Source organism: Papaver somniferum, chromosome 9 (assembly GCF_003573695.1).
Source record: "Papaver somniferum cultivar HN1 chromosome 9, ASM357369v1, whole genome shotgun sequence".
Lineage (NCBI taxonomy): Eukaryota > Viridiplantae > Streptophyta > Magnoliopsida > Ranunculales > Papaveraceae > Papaver > Papaver somniferum.
Genome location: NC_039366.1, coordinates 105,873,283 through 105,889,519, shown reverse-complemented (window position 1 = coordinate 105,889,519; position 16,237 = coordinate 105,873,283). Strand labels below are relative to the sequence as shown.

The following is a 16,237-nucleotide window of genomic DNA, read 5'->3' as shown; positions in this document are numbered from 1 at the left end:
AACCTGCAGTTCGATTGGAAACTTGGTTGCGTTGAAGTTTGCGAACTAACCGAACACACAAGATGTACCCAAATAAATTGTTAAGTTCAAAGTTCGGTTACCTACCATTTTATCCTAGGTAACCGAACATTACACTGTACGACCAAAACCTCCATTAACGAGCGAGTTCGGTAACCTGCGTGTTTGGAAAACGTAATCGAACTACTTTTTCAGGTGTGTTCGGTTACATGTTCTTGACATATGGTAACCGAACTGGCCCAAATCTACATAAAAAATTTCATTTTTTTTGAAAGTTTGGAGCAATTCAACCAACATTATCTAAGTTTGAAGCATACCTGGGTACCCAAATACCCTTCCTCAGGTCGTGGTTAGTAAGATCCATCGTTTTTCATGTTTTCCTTCTTCATCTTCTCTAACTTTATTCTCTCAATAATTCTACTTCTTTAAAGAAAAAAACCATCTGATTTTTTAATCTCACTAATTATCTTTAACTTAATCATCTCACTAATCATTATACTAACTATTATTAACACTAACTAATCATCACCCAAAATTAATCAGGAAAATAATTTAGGTATTAATATAAATATCTAGATAAGAGATGACCTAAATTTACTTCTAATTTCTTTAACCAAAATAAAACCATGGTCCAAAAAAAAACAACCATGGTCCCAAAAAAATCGTTCATAATTAATCCGCCGTGGTTCTCCCTGCCTATAGTCGGGTGTTTGCTGGACCTTGGTCAAAACTTTGACTCCTGTGTCCATCAGCCAACGAAAGCATGGTCCCCATCTGATTAGCATATACCCAATGAGGTTAGCAGAATCCTTTGTTACCAATTGGCATCTTCCCATTGGGATTCGGAATACCCAAAATAGATCCCTCCATATCCATCAAAAATAAATCTAATCTACGGATACATATGTGCCACGTAGCAAGTAGTGGTTACCGAAATTTATTCTAAACCTTGTGTATGTGGCGGAGCTAAATCGTAAAAAGGGAATCGTGTTGAAAGAGATCTGAGAAAACCTCCATTCATCCCCCTTTGCTTGTGTGCTTCCTTCTCCAACCTTCAAACGTAAGTGCAATTTATCAAATTTAATTTAATATTTTATCTTCTCAATCATATGTATACCTGAAATCCTTCTCTTCTCTGGTTAGCTTGATAGGTTTGTATTGAATTTTATTTTGCCGTTTTTGATTGAGAGCTTTTTTTGTTTTAGGGTTGTTGATAGATTTGTATAAAGGTTGGTCCTTTTTGTTTGAATCATGAATTTAAGCAAAGGGTTTTGTACTAGGCATTCAAATTTGACATGTGATTATATTGAAGTAGGTAGAAAGCTTAAATCACATACCCTTAGATAGTATTTTCTTCTTTTTGCGTAATTGTCTAAAAGTTTAACGCTTTTTTCCAATTCTAATTGCTTATGTGATAGTGATGATATTATTTCCCGAAAGGGGTTTTCGCCACAGTTCATATTTTAGATTGAAATATCGAAAAGATGTAAATTATTAACATCTTTTTGTAAACTTTATGCAATACTGTGTGATGTTATATTCGGTTCTTTTGGTCTTCTTAAAGTTTTTATATTCGGATTATATTTATTTTCAAGTTATTTTTGTGTTCTTACTTGTACTGTTTATTTCTCCAGCTTTGACAACTGCATCTTCATGAATTCAAGAAATATTGTGGCATCCGCTGTTTCCTGTGAATCGGGAAACAAGAACGACTTCCTCTGCTGGGTTTTGGTCTGCCTACTCTCTCAATTTCTCGGTGCACGAATTACATTTGTGAACTTCCATTTATTCAAGGCTGTTGACAGAAGTCCTTCATTTCTTCGCATCTTGGAGTCCTTTGGATAAAACCATTTGTAGAATTACCTGATTTTTGATCCCACGGCTATAGTTGTTGGTTTCATTTATCTGGAGAGAGATGGTTACCTCCCAAATCCCCATTCCTACAAAGACTCGCTCATCAAAGCCCTTCCTGGATCAATTGCTTGTTCCTTTTGGCCCTCCTGATGTTGTCCACTCTGAGTATGATGAGTTTGATTTTGATGACGTATTTGGCGCTGCACCAACTCAAGACTCAATCGAAATAGTTTCTGAGAATTCAGTATTCCCAATGGATGGGACTGAGTTAGTTTACGATGATCCAGAGGTTATTTATTGCCGATCACGTTCATTTGTGGGGCCATCATCATGTGTTAGTCACTCGCTGAAGCTTAACAAGCTAACATTACATGACGTGGAGGAGTCACTGGATTTTGATGAGTGTCTTAGTGGGGAACCATTGGGAGAATTTGACGAAACTTCTGTTAAGGAAGATGTTTTAGAGGAACCAATTGAAAGTGCTGACTGCGACCCCAGTGATGTCAAGGGTGTCGGACTTGAGGATTTTGAGCTCATGAAGGTAGTTGGGCAAGGTGCATTTGCAAAAGTATTTCAAGTGCGAAAGAAAGGTACATCTGAAATATATGCAATGAAGGTTATGCGTAAGGATAAAATCATGGAGAAGAATCACGGGGAATACATGAAAGCTGAGAGGGATATTCTAACAAAAGTTGATCACCCTTTCATTGTGCAACTCAGATACTCTTTTCAGGTACTGGCTTTGATAATCATTCCCTTTTTGGTGTGTTATTGTGCGATATCAGTCTTTGAAGTTTCCTATAGGTCTTCAAGGTAGATGTTACTTTTTTGGGGAATTTTCTCGCCTAAACAATTTTAGAAGACCCTGGAGACTATGAAAGAACATGAAATTTTATTGAGCATTCCCTACATTTTTGGTGATTAAGGTTTGTTTCATTTGTCATGCAGACTAAGTATAGACTGTATCTTGTTCTTGATTTTGTGAATGGAGGACATCTGTTTTTTCAACTATACCGCCATGGTCTCTTCAGGTATATATTTTTGATTGGTTCGCTTTTAGGTGTTTATGATGATGCCCAAGGGTTTAAATAATTAACTACTGAATTTTACAGAGAGGAGTTGGCTCGTATATATGCTGCTGAGATTGTTTTGGCTGTTTCTCACCTTCATGCCAATGGAATAATGCATAGGGATCTCAAACCAGAAAACATTCTTCTTGATGCAGATGGTCATGTAAGCTCTCTCTCTCTCACACACACACACGTAAACGCATGCGTATCTCTCTCATCCTTTTAGTCTATACCTAAGACTTGTATTATCGCTCCTCACTGAGGTTTCAATTGTCCTTGGATACTAGGTTATGTTAACTGATTTCGGTCTGGCTAAACAATTTGAAGAGAATACAAGATCAAACTCCATGTGTGGAACTCTAGAATACATGGCCCCAGAAATTGTTCTCGGTAAAGGTCACGACAAGGCTGCAGACTGGTGGAGCGTCGGAATTTTGTTGTTTGAAATGCTAACTGGGAAGGTGATTGTTCTTATGTATACTTTTATGTGGTCTTGTAAGCTTTCAGTATCTAGTGCATTAGTCCATGTTATTCCACGTGATACTTGGGTTGATTTAGTAGCGCATCTTGGCACTGAAGGTGCTTTAATCAGGATTTAGGTGTTACGCATATGTTATGTTTCACCTTTGACTGTGGTTCCCCTTTAGATGGAATTTTTATTGAGCTACTTTAAAATATTGGGGTATGATCCGTCTCTCTTATATCTGAATTTCGCTGTTTACAACCTTGCAGGCGCCTTTCTGTGGTGGTGGCCGGGACAAGATTCAACAGAAGATAATAAAGGATAAGATGAAGCTGCCTGGATTTTTGACCAGTGAAGCACATTCCTTGTTGAAAGGGGTAAGTCTTTGTTGCGTTATGTTTTGTGTTTCTTTACTATCTATAACCTATTTGCCGAATATCTGATTCTATTCATGTGTGGTTCTGTTTTTCCCGAATCAGTTACTGCAGAAAGAGGCGAACAAGCGCCTCGGAAGTGGTCCCGGAGGGAGTGAGGAGATAAAGCGTCACAAGTGGTTCAAGTCAGTCAACTGGAGGAAATTGGAGGCCCGAGAAATTCAACCTAGTTTCCTCCCTGAAGTTGCCAGTCAACACTGCATCGCCAATTTTGATGAGTGCTGGACAAAGATTCCTCTGTTGGATTCTCCAGCTGCGAGCCCAAAACCAAATGAGATGTACTTCAAAGACTTCACTTATGTGAAACCTACCGCAACTCATTTTTCCCAAAAGAAGGGCTCTTTCAACTAGGATACACCCCATTATTCTCATCCCAACCTTTGCTGGAGGATGATACATGTAGCTTCCTATGTACTTATTTTGAATCCGTAAACAGTTGTTGTTTGATATCTATCTAGATTGAGATCATGTTGCAAGGCCGGTCATGGGAATCACTTTTTCTTATCCCTCACTTCCTGCATGTCTGTGTAAACTTTAAATCATCAATGAAATCGTTTCTCAGCTTTTTTTCACTTGCATTTTGTTCATGGAAGTAATCAAGTTGGATAGGCCTTAGAGATAAGGTGGATTGTATATAACAGTGTAAGTTTAATCCAGAGTTGAGCTGAAGAACACGGTCCATCAATTTTCTCCACACATGACATAGCCACTTCATGGATAAACCTAGGATTGCCACGTGGCAAAAGTGCAACCTCTGCTGACAATTTGAAAAATTCCATCTTTGATAAAACAATCCATCAACATACACAGTTTCCTGTTTAACACAGTATGGCTTCTTCTCTGCTTTCTCCAACTACAACTTACCAGAAGCAAAACCCAAGACTCTCATGGCTCTGTCCATCAAAACCCACACTGAGGAATCACATTTCCTTCACAAATCTTTCTGCAAGAAAAACCATTATCTGCAGTGCATTTCTGGGAGAGGTTTCAGAAGATTTACTGAGAGATACTACTCTTCAAATTGATAAATCATTGACTCAATTTCCATTTTTGAAGTCTGGGTTTCTGAAATTTGAGGGTGTTTTTGATGGATTACCAGAGGTGGAGAAATGGGTCATTCTGATTTTTGGTGGACTGATATGGTTGTATTTAACTGCTAGACCTGGTGTTCTTATTGGTGCTATTGATGCTTATATTCTAGCTCCTCTACAAATTGGTTTTGACAGTCTATTAGGGAGGAGAAACTACAAAAGAACTGATTTTATTGTTGGGGAGCGATTAGGTGAAGGCTCTTTTGGGATTGTTTACTCAGGTGTAATTGTACCGAAAAATGTAAGCGTCGAAGATCGTGTGCAGAAAAGAGGAAGAGCATTGGAGCTGGACGGAAGGTTCAAGGAAAAAGTTATTTTGAAAAAGGTAACACCTGGTGTTCTTACTTTCATTAAGCTCTTTATTGGCTTTGGTCCTTCTTGAGTTCTGATGAAAATTATAATAGAGGATTGTATGTATGGATTCGAAACAGGTAAAAGTTGGTACTCAAGGGGCAGAGGAATGTGGTGAGTATGAGGAGTGGTTTAACTATAGGTTGTCAAGAGCAGCTCCTGAAACATGTGCTGAGTTCCTCGGAAGTTTCGTAGCCGATAAAACAAACTCACAATTCATTAAGGGTGGCAAATGGCTTGTGTGGAAATTTGAGGTATAGTGTCTATCACTGTATTAGGCTCTCTTGTTTATCTAATTCGGCTACAATGTTTTCTTAGAATTTAATTGGTGTCCCAGCATTATGTGTGTATTTGGAGAGTTGAACTTACTTAGAGAAACATTTTACAGGGAGATCAAAATCTAGCGGATTACATGAAAGACCGTAGCTTCCCTTTGAACTTGGAATCGGTTATGTTTGGGCGTGTCTTAAACGGACTAGAATCAAATGAACGGAATGCTTTGATTATTAAGCAAATATTGCGTCAGATTATAACGTCTTTGAAGAAGATACACGACACAGGAATAGTTCATCGAGACGTTAAACCAGCTAACTTGGTTGTGACAAGAAAGGGGCAGATCAAGCTCATTGATTTCGGTGCTGCCACAGACCTCAGGATTGGCAAGAACTATGTGCCTGACCGTACCTTGCTTGATCCAGATTTTTGTCCTCCTGAGTTGTATGTGCTTCCTGAGGAAACACCAAAGCCTCCTCCGGAGCCAATAGCAGCTTTACTTTCTCCTATTGTTTGGCAGGTATAGCTTCTCAACCTTCCTGGAGTGTGCACCACTCATTATGCTTGTCGAATTTGTTGTGAAACTCTGTCTAGGCTTAGCAAAGACGGCTTTCGTTTGGTCATTTTCAGAATTTGCAATTCACAAACAAAAATCTGAAAATGAAAAGTATATGTGTTTCGGTGTTTCTGCGAAATTGCACACATTTTCAGTTTTCGGCTTAGCATCCATTGTACTTAAGCTGGTTTTTTCATGGTTGGTGCAGCTGAACAGTCCAGATCTGTTCGACATGTACTCTGCTGGAATTACACTCTTGCAAATGGCTATCCCTAGTTTAAGATCCTCAGCTGGATTAAAGAATTTCAATACAGAAATAAAAGCCGCTGGATATGACTTGAAGAAATGGAGGGAAGTTACTAGGTTAAGGCCTGATTTTCGGCTTCTCGATCTTGACTCTGGTAGGGGATGGGACCTGGCTACTAAGCTTATCTCAGAAAGAGGTTTCCTTAGAAGAGGGAGGTTATCAGCTTCTGCAGCTTTAAGGCATCCTTACTTCTTGTTGGGAGGTGACCAGGCTGCTTCTGTCCTTTCAAAACTAAGCTTGAGCAAGTAGCAATAGAAGCTTGAGAAAGCAGCAAATTGCTTGGAAATTTCATGGCATTTCGCACAAGCACATCATCTTCTGTCACAACTTTAAACTCAAAAAGTTCCTGCGTGATAAATAGACTTGCCTTGAGGAATGTCCCTTTTATTTTCCTTCTATTGAGCATTAAGAATCCATTCACCCTTATATAAATGTAGATAAAACGGATACTAATATACAACATGACAAGAGGTTTTCCTTCTTCCTGAAATGTACTTGTACCTTTAGCATTGATGAAATATGCTAGTATTCCTTGAGGTCATTGCTTTGTGCTTCTTGCATCTGTAAAGGTGTTCTTTCGTTACGTGCTTTTTTTCTTTCTCTCGTGCATCAAATCACAATATTATTTTGCATTATGAACCTTAAGCAGTTACATTTTCAGTAGAAACAACAAATTAAACCTCAATCATAAACAACCACACTGTACGACGTATTTCACTACTAATAACATATGGAATGGACTCAACTGGTGTCTTATTTGTTCGTCAAAAGACATTCAGAAAGTTGGCAGAAAGCCGAAGCATTTGAATCAGTTCCATAAGAACTATACTGAATTACCAGCATGGTAAGTGTCTGTACTGGAGTCTTTTACCTTCTCATCAGTTATTGCAGCACCACCTCCACCAAAATCCTTATCTTCTCCTGAAATTTCCTCGAGTGATCGTCCGTTTGTTTCTGGCACCATGAAAGAGCAGAAAAATCCTAGCAGATTGACAACTGCCAACCCTATGATTGCTTTTCTGATCTTTTTTGAGTTACCATCTAAAGTATAACCTTGCACAATAAATGCACCAATTATCGCACCAGCTTTTCCTGCCGCTGCTGAGATTCCGTGACAGGTTGATCTAAATCTTGCTGGAAAAAGCTCTGCCGGGACAATGAAGGTAGTACTGTTGGGTCCGAAGTTCGCAAAGAAGAATGTCAATCCGAAGAGAATGGCAAATGCTATCTTGTTTCCACCACAGTAGTCACTTGTTGAATCTTTGGGGCACTTGTCCTTTTCTCCTCTCAGGTACGAGTATCGAATACCTACTATTGCCATGAAAATGGACATCATAAGGAATCCTCCCAGTTGGATCAAGTAACGTCCAATCTTATCAATGAAAAAAACTGTGAACCAGTATCCAGGGACAGTAGCAAAGAGCGCAACTAGAAACATCGCTCGGGATATCTTAAAGACCTCTTCAATGGCATTCATGGTTGATCCCTTCTTCAACAAACCGATGGCTGGGAAAACATCCTTCTGTGTCAGATTCAAGCTATAGAAGGCAATGTCCAGCAAGAACCAAGTAGTAGAAGTTCCAACCAAATGAAGTCCATGCCTTCTCATGAATTCACTAGAAAATAATCCATACGCAGACTCGAGTTTTGATGCAGCTTTGTAAGGCTCTTCATCATCCTGTATGTTTTGGTCTAGTACTCTTGCCATGTCTGATGCGGCTTTCTTGTGATCTCCAGCGACCAAGGCAGTGAACCTTGCAGTTTCAGGCATCTTCATTCGCCAATAGTACGTCATCATAGCTGGTACAGCTCCGAACATGAGCACAATTCTCCAAACAAAGTCTCCCTCGGGTTGAGTTGATAAAACTCGGTTCGTTGCATAATCTTGGGCTGGGAATGCACGCAAGAACACTGCAGACACGATCATTGCAACAAGACCGGCAACCAAGATTCCAACTCCTTGCATGGCAAAAACTGCGGCTATGAAAGCTCCTCTAGTTTTCTGATTCGCATACTCTGACATTATGACAGCCGAGAGAGGATAATCCCCTCCAATGCCAAAGCCTAGCCAGAACCGGAAGAAACAGAGAGAAACCATGACACTCTTAGCCGAAGAACCCATGGAGAGCCCTGAAGCTATTGCACAACCAACCATGGTTACAAGAGTAATCCCATAAACTTTCTTTCTTCCTAATTTATCTCCAAGCCATCCAAAGAAAAGCTGACCACATAGTGTTCCGCACAGAGCAACTCCTGTGACGGCACCATTCACCATATAAGGAAGTGCTCCAGGCTTTTCCGAAGTCGGGTCATAATAGTAAAGGCGGCCAAGAAGTTTAGTCACTGCTGTGATGCAAAAGAGATCATATGCATCAGTGAAAAACCCCATCCCCGCAATTACGATCGCTTTGAAGTGATAAAGCTGCGTCTTTGCATTGTCTAAGGCTGAAAACATGGCTTTTGTTCCGTCGGCCATGGCCGGAATCTTTTTCTTCTCAGGTGGGTTAACTTGAGTATTTATTGTTTTAGAAGAAACTGGTGTGTACAATTTTGTATTGGATGAAAACATGTATATATATTGCTACATTTCTTAAAGTTGAAAGTTGACAGCTTAGAATTTGACAAACAAGAATTCGTCTTGGTACCTGCGGAAATTATTTTCAAAGTCGGTATAAACAAAGACTATTTGATAATCAAACTGATGAAAGTTGCATAATCAATAGCATCATCACTGCATAACGAGTCTGGAACTTGACAAAACACAAAGACTTCCTAGACTTGAGGTGCTGCATCTGGCTTTTAACTTATTCAGGTGTTGCGTCGACAGTAACTATAACTAGAAAAGTGCAAAAATGTCTTTTTCGTACAGCTTCCAAAATTGCATCGGTATTGGCGTATTGCAGTTGCCATCAAAACTCCATATTTGTTCATATCGACACAGCTTTACACAAAAGAATATGTTGATAGATGCCCTTTGGTTTTCTCAGTAAATAATATATTTTACGATTGGTTCTGAATTTTGATTTTGGCATCTCTCTGAGTTATTTATTGCATTACTTGTATCAGAAATCCCCATTACAGTGATTAACAAAGAACCTCCACATTTTATTTTACTTTCTATAGGACAATGGGGAAAAGAGGAAGTTATGAGTCTGTTTTCTGCTCATTTGTGGTGATTCTTCTTATGTTTTACTGCACCAGCGCTCAAGGTTTAACACCTTTTCCTTTGTTCAAGTATAAATTTCAGAACCCATCATAGAAAATTTATGTCTTATGATTTATTTATTTTTGTGTATTTTTCAGATGATGGGATAAAGCAAGTGACAGATGATCCAATAGGAAATGTGAATTTGAGCCCGTATCAGCAATGGTTGAGTGCTTACGAGTGCCTACAGAACGTAAATACTTTCGAGATTCCATACGATGTTATTGCAATTTATTGTGTGATTGATAGATTTCTTCTGTTCTTTCTGAATTTGTTTTAAAATTTTGGAATATAGACATCTAGTAGCTGTCCAGGCAACTTCACTCTCACGGAATCGGGGAACTTGTGGGTGGCCGAAAATGATACAACTGCATACTGTACAAAAGGGTGTGCAGACTTTAGCAGGGATGTGCTGAAATGCATCTCACTTGTGAAGAAAGACTACATATTCAGGAACGGCGCAACTGTCCGCAACCTTAATAACACCATCTCATCAGGTTGCTCCACAGGTAAATTCTAAGACTCTCTCTTCAGAACTGTATTGATATATCTAACGACCTGGAAAAAATCATCTAGTTTGAAGTCTGAATTCCTATTTGAATATGTTGTGCAGGTTTTACAGGAAGTACATTGAAAAGCAGTAGTGCATCCAGAGGAATATACATGAACAATATATTGACTACCTTTGCTGTTTCAGCTTCTATCGCTTGGTTTCTCTTCACCAATCTCAACAATATGTAATCACCCTTATTATGTTCCCTACCTCCAAGGGTATCTATGACTGTTTTCGATCCGCATTATCTTAATGAAAATAAACACAATGGTACTTCAATATTATTGAGGAGCTGAACCAAATATGTACTCAGCATGCACATAGACGAGAACACGAGAAACAATATCAGCCTCTGACAGGAGCAACTGATCGCTCTGGCCTCTGAGCCACACTGCAAAACCGAATAAACGAAAAAACTATTAAATCCTCCACGTCGGTGGAAGTAAACTCAATCTTCTGTAACTGCACATCAACAAATAACATCCATCTAGCTGTATATTACTTTCATATAATGATCTTGACATAATGGCATGTCTGATAGAAGACTTGGAAAATATATAAACACAATGCGCACCTCAAATCTCAAGTCCATAATCCATAATATATTTGTTGGGGTAAGTTTCTATCTAAAGTAAAATAATGTAGGTACTTTACTAGCTTGCATTTGACAGAGATCTCCTTCAATAGATCAGTTTCATGAGTATTGCAATCATTGCATTTGACATATTCATCTGTAAGAGGAAAGAAGAACAAATCATAAAGTGCCATGGATATGGAATACAAAATTATGCATCTACTATACAGCTGCATGCTCCCACCTTTGTCCAGCTTTTTAGTAGCAAAAAATGTAGACAGCAGAAATTTAAGTTTAGCCGACTTAAAACATGTTTAGTAGAAGTAACTTACTTATGTATTTTTCAAGAATCTCTTCAATAACTTTGGCAGATGCTATTGAACAAGATAGTTCTTTGAATATTAATCTGAAATACGAGTTCACTAAATGGCTTACAGATGTTGCAATAAATAAGAATGCAGGTGCTGTCTTTTCTATTGCTTGGAGCATTTGGAAAGATAGATGTTACCATGTTTTTCAGGGGAAAAATCTTAATCATCATTTAACTGCTAGACTCTCTCTTAAGCTTGTTAATGATACTGAAATATATCTGCACAACTCTGATACTCATGTTAATACTAGATCAGTTCCTTTTGTGGATATAACAATTGATCAAGTTACTAGCTCTTTGCCTATTGACTGTCATGTAGTTTTCAGTGATGCTGCCTATGATAAAGATACTAACCTATCTGGTATTGGTTTGGTCTTGACTGACCTTGCAGGGGAATATGTCCCATTTTCACTAATTCGTTTGGGGATCTATCCCATAACGGAAAAAATTAAGGAATCTATCTTAGAGAGAGAAAAAAACTGTTAAGTGGCTAACATCCCACATGTGTGGGCTTACACATGCGACATATTCACTTTTTTACCCTCAAAAAATTGTTAAGTGGCTAAACCCTTTATTCAAAAGTTGCAATTAAAGGAAAAATTGACTACTAGATGTGAGATACAACGAAAATCACAGCTGCGTTTGAAGAACTTACATGATTTGAGAAGATTTCGCAACTTTGAAAGCAACGAATCTGATATTGGAGTTGTTCTTCCTTCAATAACACATAATCTTCTCTAACAACACATCAACGAACTAGATCTATCACTATTTCACACCATCTACCTTTTTGTTTCTCTTGGTTCTCGATTTCTCTCTGCTAAAATTGTTTACTCTCAAAACCTATTGTTGCTCTCGATTTCTCTTCTGTACAAAGAAGAAAACCAAAGTTACTACTCGCGATCGACCGTCGGATCCCAAACACGTGTTATGCAAAGTGACGTGTCGCTCTTCTAAAGGTTGAGGGTAAAAAAGTGAATCTGTCGCATGTGTAAGCCCACACATGTGGGATGTTAGCCACTTAACAGTTTTTTTCTCTCTCTAGGATAGATTTCTTAATTTTTTCCGTTATGGGATAGATCCCCAAACGAATTAGTGAAAGTGGGACATATTCCCAATTTTCCCTTATCGGATGCAAGCTCAAAGCCGGGAATGTGAGGAATGCTGAAGAAGCTGAAATTCTGGCCTTGTTTGAAGCAGTGAATTGGGCAAAAGACGAAGGCCTAGATAAAGTATGCTTTGTCAGTAATGCTAAAGTAGTTATAGACTCTTTTAATTCTAGTAATAGCCAATTGCACTGGGAAAATAAAACAGTCATAGATGACTGTAAATCAATCATTTCTTGTTTTAGTCTAGTTAGATTTGAATTTCTAAAAAGAAACAATACTATGTTGGCAGACAAAGCTGCAAAGTTCTGTAGAAGGTCTAGAACCTTTGGGGAATGGATGGGGTACATCCCTGAATTCCTAAACTCTACTATGTAACTTTCTCAGTTAATATAATTCATTTTTTCTAGCAAAAAAAAAAAAACTTTGGCAGCAAACTTTCCTTCAATAACCAGCCTTCTCTGTCCATCTAAAGACCCACTTATTCCCATTTCGGCAAACAAAAATTCCATAACGTGCTCTGCTTCTCTATGCATCCTGTATATTGCACATGTGGAAAACATAAGTATATCTTTGTTTGATCGTGTGACATGACCAATGCTATCAATCACAGAGATGCAACCACAGAAAAAAAAATTGTGTCTATATAGATACTAATAGTGGATTAAGGTCGTCCTACCTTCAGTGATTAGTCTATATTGAAATCTAATGATCAATATGAGGACTAAGGAGTATAACCAATCAAGGAAGGGAAACTATTATCAACTAACTAGCCAGAATTGCCGAATTATATCACTTTAAGGAACAATATATACATTTTGTACTCCACAAAATTCACAAGGACGGTTCTTTCGCCTGCTTGAAGTAACTGCACTGGTTTCATTGTTGTTTTATCTCCAGCTGCAACTTGTGGATAATTCTCCTGCAAAAGATAGAAAAAACGACCAAGAAGCTCCATACATGCATCCACCATGGCTGTACCAAGTATTGGAAAAATTAGGAAAGTCAATATCAAAGTAAACAAGATAAGAACATGTCCAGTGTGTTTAACTCACAAATTTGTTCTTTGACTTTACACTTGTCTTTAATAACGCCTGTTTTAGATTCCTCCCTCTTCTTCTTTTCTGATTCGGGTGGATTCCTCCTTCTAGTTAAGAGCTTTAGGGCTTTAAAGATGGAAAGGTATTATTAGAGTATCAGTATTGTAAGTGTGTCATCAGTCTGTGTGTCAAGTCAACTGGTCATCATTGACTTGACTTGTATTATTACAACTAATGATTGTCTTTAAATATCTGTAATAACCCTCTCTTAAACACTACTGAAAATACTCCTTTCAAGAATAATATTAGTTTTAGTGTTTCTCATGGTATCAGACGATCCTGAGACAAAACTTTTTCTGCTAAAAATCTTTCTTCAATAATTTTTACATCAACATACGAATCTCAACACCCTTTTCAATACCTTTTTGATTCGAGTTCTTCATATTTTCTACAACAAATCGTTTCTAGGTCAAAATACGTCAAGAATTTATTTAAGATTTTTCAAGATTCTGTAGATCTGGTTAATGTCATCTACAATTGTTTATAGAAGACGCAAAGATATGGCTACTACTTCAACCTCCGCTGCTACTTCGCGTAATTTTACCTTCCCTTTCACTAATATCTCGAATTTTGTTTCTGCAAAATTAGGTCCCAATAATTTTCTTTTGTAGCGAGATCAAATGGAATCCATTCTTGTCTCTACTGATTTATATGGTTATGTTACTGGTGATGTTGTTGAACCTGATAAGACGTTGATGGAATTCTAACTCTTAATCCTCAATGGATTCTTTGGAGGAAAATCGATTGTTTTGTGACTAGCTGTATGAAAGCTACTTTTACAGATTCTATATCTGGTGATGTTTTGGGTTTATCCTCTATTAGGGAAATTTGGCAGTATCTTGCAACTACTTTTTGGAGTCAGTTCATAGCAGAAAGAGTATGCTTAAAAATCAATTGCATAATATTAAGAAAGGCAATCTCACAATCTTGGTTTTATTTGCAAAATATTAAAACAATAGCTGACTCTTTAGCTGCAATTGGAGAAAAGATGAGTGATTCTGATTTAGTGATGTATGTGCTTCATGGATTAGGGAGAGAATTTGATACATTTGTGGTAGCTGCTCAGAACAGGGAAACTCCATTCACCTTTGCAGAGTTAAAACCAAGACTATTGAATCATGAGCAATGGCTTCTTGAACAACATCAGGATTCCAGTACTCTTTTTGATACTCAACATCCTACTACTCTTTATGGTAAAAATGGGAATAGTGACAATAATTTCTCTGGTAATGGTAGAAACAAGCCAAGGAATAATGGGTATGGAAATTTCAAGCCTAATACTGGTTTTACTTCAAGAAATAACAATACTCAAGGTCAAGGCAGTACATCTGGACAAAGTAATAGTAATGGAAGTAGAAGAGATTTTTCATCAGTAGATTGTCAAATTTGTAGAAAGAAATGACATTATGCTAGCAGGAGTTATTTTCACTACCATCCTCCAACTTTTACTCATCCTGCTAATGAGTCTCAGCATACTTCAACTCAACATGATTTTACAACTTTTAATGAAGCCAATACTCCAACACATCATGATTATGAAGCTCCTTCTACTTCAGTTGCAACTCATTGGATTTCTGATTCTGGTGCTACTGCACACATGACTGGGGATGAAACTTTACTTCATTCTTCTTCTTACAAAGGCAAGGATCAAGTCCAAGTTGGCAATGGTAAGTCTCTTGCTATCACTTCAGTTGGTAATTCTCTTGTTAATACATCTGCAACCAGTTTTAGACTAAATAAGGTCTTGTTAGTCCCTGACATGAGACATAATTTGTTGCCAGTTGTTATTTCAAGTTTTATCCAGATGGGTATGAAATTAGAGACATATATTCAGATGTTCTCCTTACTTGTGGAAAAGTAGTCAATAACTTGTATCCCATTCCTCATGATCATAATACTCATTTTTCTTTCTCTGCCACTTTATCTGCTCCTTCTCATGTGTGGCATGCTAGGTTAGGTCATCCATCTAATCTAATTCTTCAAAAACTTCATTCTGCTAAACAGATTGTTTTAAATTCAGCTTTGCCTTCTACTCTGTGTCATCCATGTCAACTTGCAAAAAGTAAAAATCTCCCTTTTCAGTTGTCCACTTCTCATGAGCAAAAACCTTTGACTTTAGTGCATTGTGATGTATGGGGGCCTACAATTCCATCTCTTAAAGGTTATAGATACTATATTTTATTTGTTAATGATTTTAGTAGGTCTCATTGGATTTATCCAATGGAATCGAAGTCTAATGCTTCTCAGTGTTTTCTACATTTCGAAACTCATACTGAAAATCAGTTTTGTACTAAAATTTTAGCTTTTCAAGTTGATGGTGCAGCTGAGCTTGTTAAGGAACATTTTCAAATTGTGTTACAATCTAGTGGTATTAAAATTAGAATTTCTTGCCCAAAAACACCACAGCAGAATGGTTTGGCTGAACGAAAGCATAGGCATATAACAGAAATGTGCAACACTCTACTTTTTAACTCTTCTTGTCCAAAAGAATTTTGGTATGATGCATGCTTCTTATCTTATTAATAGAACTCCAACTAAGGTTTTAAATTTCAAAACTCCTTTTGAAGTTTTATTTGATATTTCTCCAGATTTTAGTTTTTTAAGAACTTTTGGCACCATTTGCTATCCTAATCTTACTCATTCAAGAGTAGATAAGTTGTCTCCCAAATCAGCAAAATGTATTTTTATTGGTTATAGCCCTCTTCATAAAGGCTATAATTGTTATAATCCAGTCACAAAAAGACTTTATGTTTCAAGACATGTTACTTTTTCTGAAACATAATTTTATTATCATCCTACATCTAATTCTTTGCTTTCTACTCCTTGCATTGAAAATGTTTCTCATCCCTCCTCTTTTAGTGAACCTGTTCCATCTAGTACCATTGTAACTAGATCTCAAAAAGGTATTTCAA

At 37.6% G+C, this 16,237-nt stretch overlaps 3 protein-coding genes across 3 annotated transcripts; 2 read left to right on the top strand and 1 right to left on the bottom strand.

The window, feature by feature from the left end:
* Nucleotides 1-942: 942 nt before the first annotated feature.
* LOC113310437 (serine/threonine-protein kinase AtPK2/AtPK19-like) lies at nt 943-4,411 on the top strand. Its single transcript, XM_026559126.1, has 7 exons — nt 943-1,078; nt 1,653-2,605; nt 2,821-2,903; nt 2,985-3,105; nt 3,230-3,403; nt 3,675-3,782; nt 3,885-4,411. The coding sequence occupies exons 2-7, from the start codon at nt 1,934-1,936 to the stop codon at nt 4,188-4,190; spliced, it is 1,464 nt and encodes a 487-aa protein (XP_026414911.1). The 5' UTR covers nt 943-1,078; nt 1,653-1,933; the 3' UTR covers nt 4,191-4,411.
* Nucleotides 4,412-4,649: 238 nt separating this feature from the next.
* Nucleotides 4,650-6,958, top strand: LOC113313478 (serine/threonine-protein kinase STN8, chloroplastic-like). The gene is made up of 4 exons (XM_026562261.1): nt 4,650-5,255; nt 5,362-5,535; nt 5,670-6,074; nt 6,319-6,958. The coding sequence occupies exons 1-4, from the start codon at nt 4,668-4,670 to the stop codon at nt 6,664-6,666; spliced, it is 1,515 nt and encodes a 504-aa protein (XP_026418046.1). The 5' UTR covers nt 4,650-4,667; the 3' UTR covers nt 6,667-6,958.
* Nucleotides 6,959-7,240: 282 nt separating this feature from the next.
* LOC113312384 (probable inorganic phosphate transporter 1-3) lies at nt 7,241-8,893 on the bottom strand. Its single transcript, XM_026561134.1, has one exon. It carries the CDS (start codon nt 8,891-8,893, stop codon nt 7,241-7,243), a length of 1,653 nt encoding a protein of 550 aa, XP_026416919.1.
* Nucleotides 8,894-16,237: the final 7,344 nt, after the last annotated feature.

Coding starts and splice junctions, on each gene's coding strand:
- LOC113313478 (XM_026562261.1), top strand. CDS start 4,668: ATGGCTTCTTCTCTGCTTTCTCCAACTACAACTTACCAGAAGCAAAAC. Junction 5,536..5,669: donor GGCTTGTGTGGAAATTTGAG/GTATAGTGTCTA, acceptor AACATTTTACAG/GGAGATCAAAATCTAGCGGA. Junction 6,075..6,318: donor TTTCTCCTATTGTTTGGCAG/GTATAGCTTCTC, acceptor TGGTTGGTGCAG/CTGAACAGTCCAGATCTGTT.
- LOC113312384 (XM_026561134.1), bottom strand. CDS start 8,893: ATGGCCGACGGAACAAAAGCCATGTTTTCAGCCTTAGACAATGCAAAG.
- LOC113310437 (XM_026559126.1), top strand. CDS start 1,934: ATGGTTACCTCCCAAATCCCCATTCCTACAAAGACTCGCTCATCAAAG. Junction 3,106..3,229: donor TTCTTGATGCAGATGGTCAT/GTAAGCTCTCTC, acceptor CTTGGATACTAG/GTTATGTTAACTGATTTCGG. Junction 3,783..3,884: donor CACATTCCTTGTTGAAAGGG/GTAAGTCTTTGT, acceptor TTCCCGAATCAG/TTACTGCAGAAAGAGGCGAA.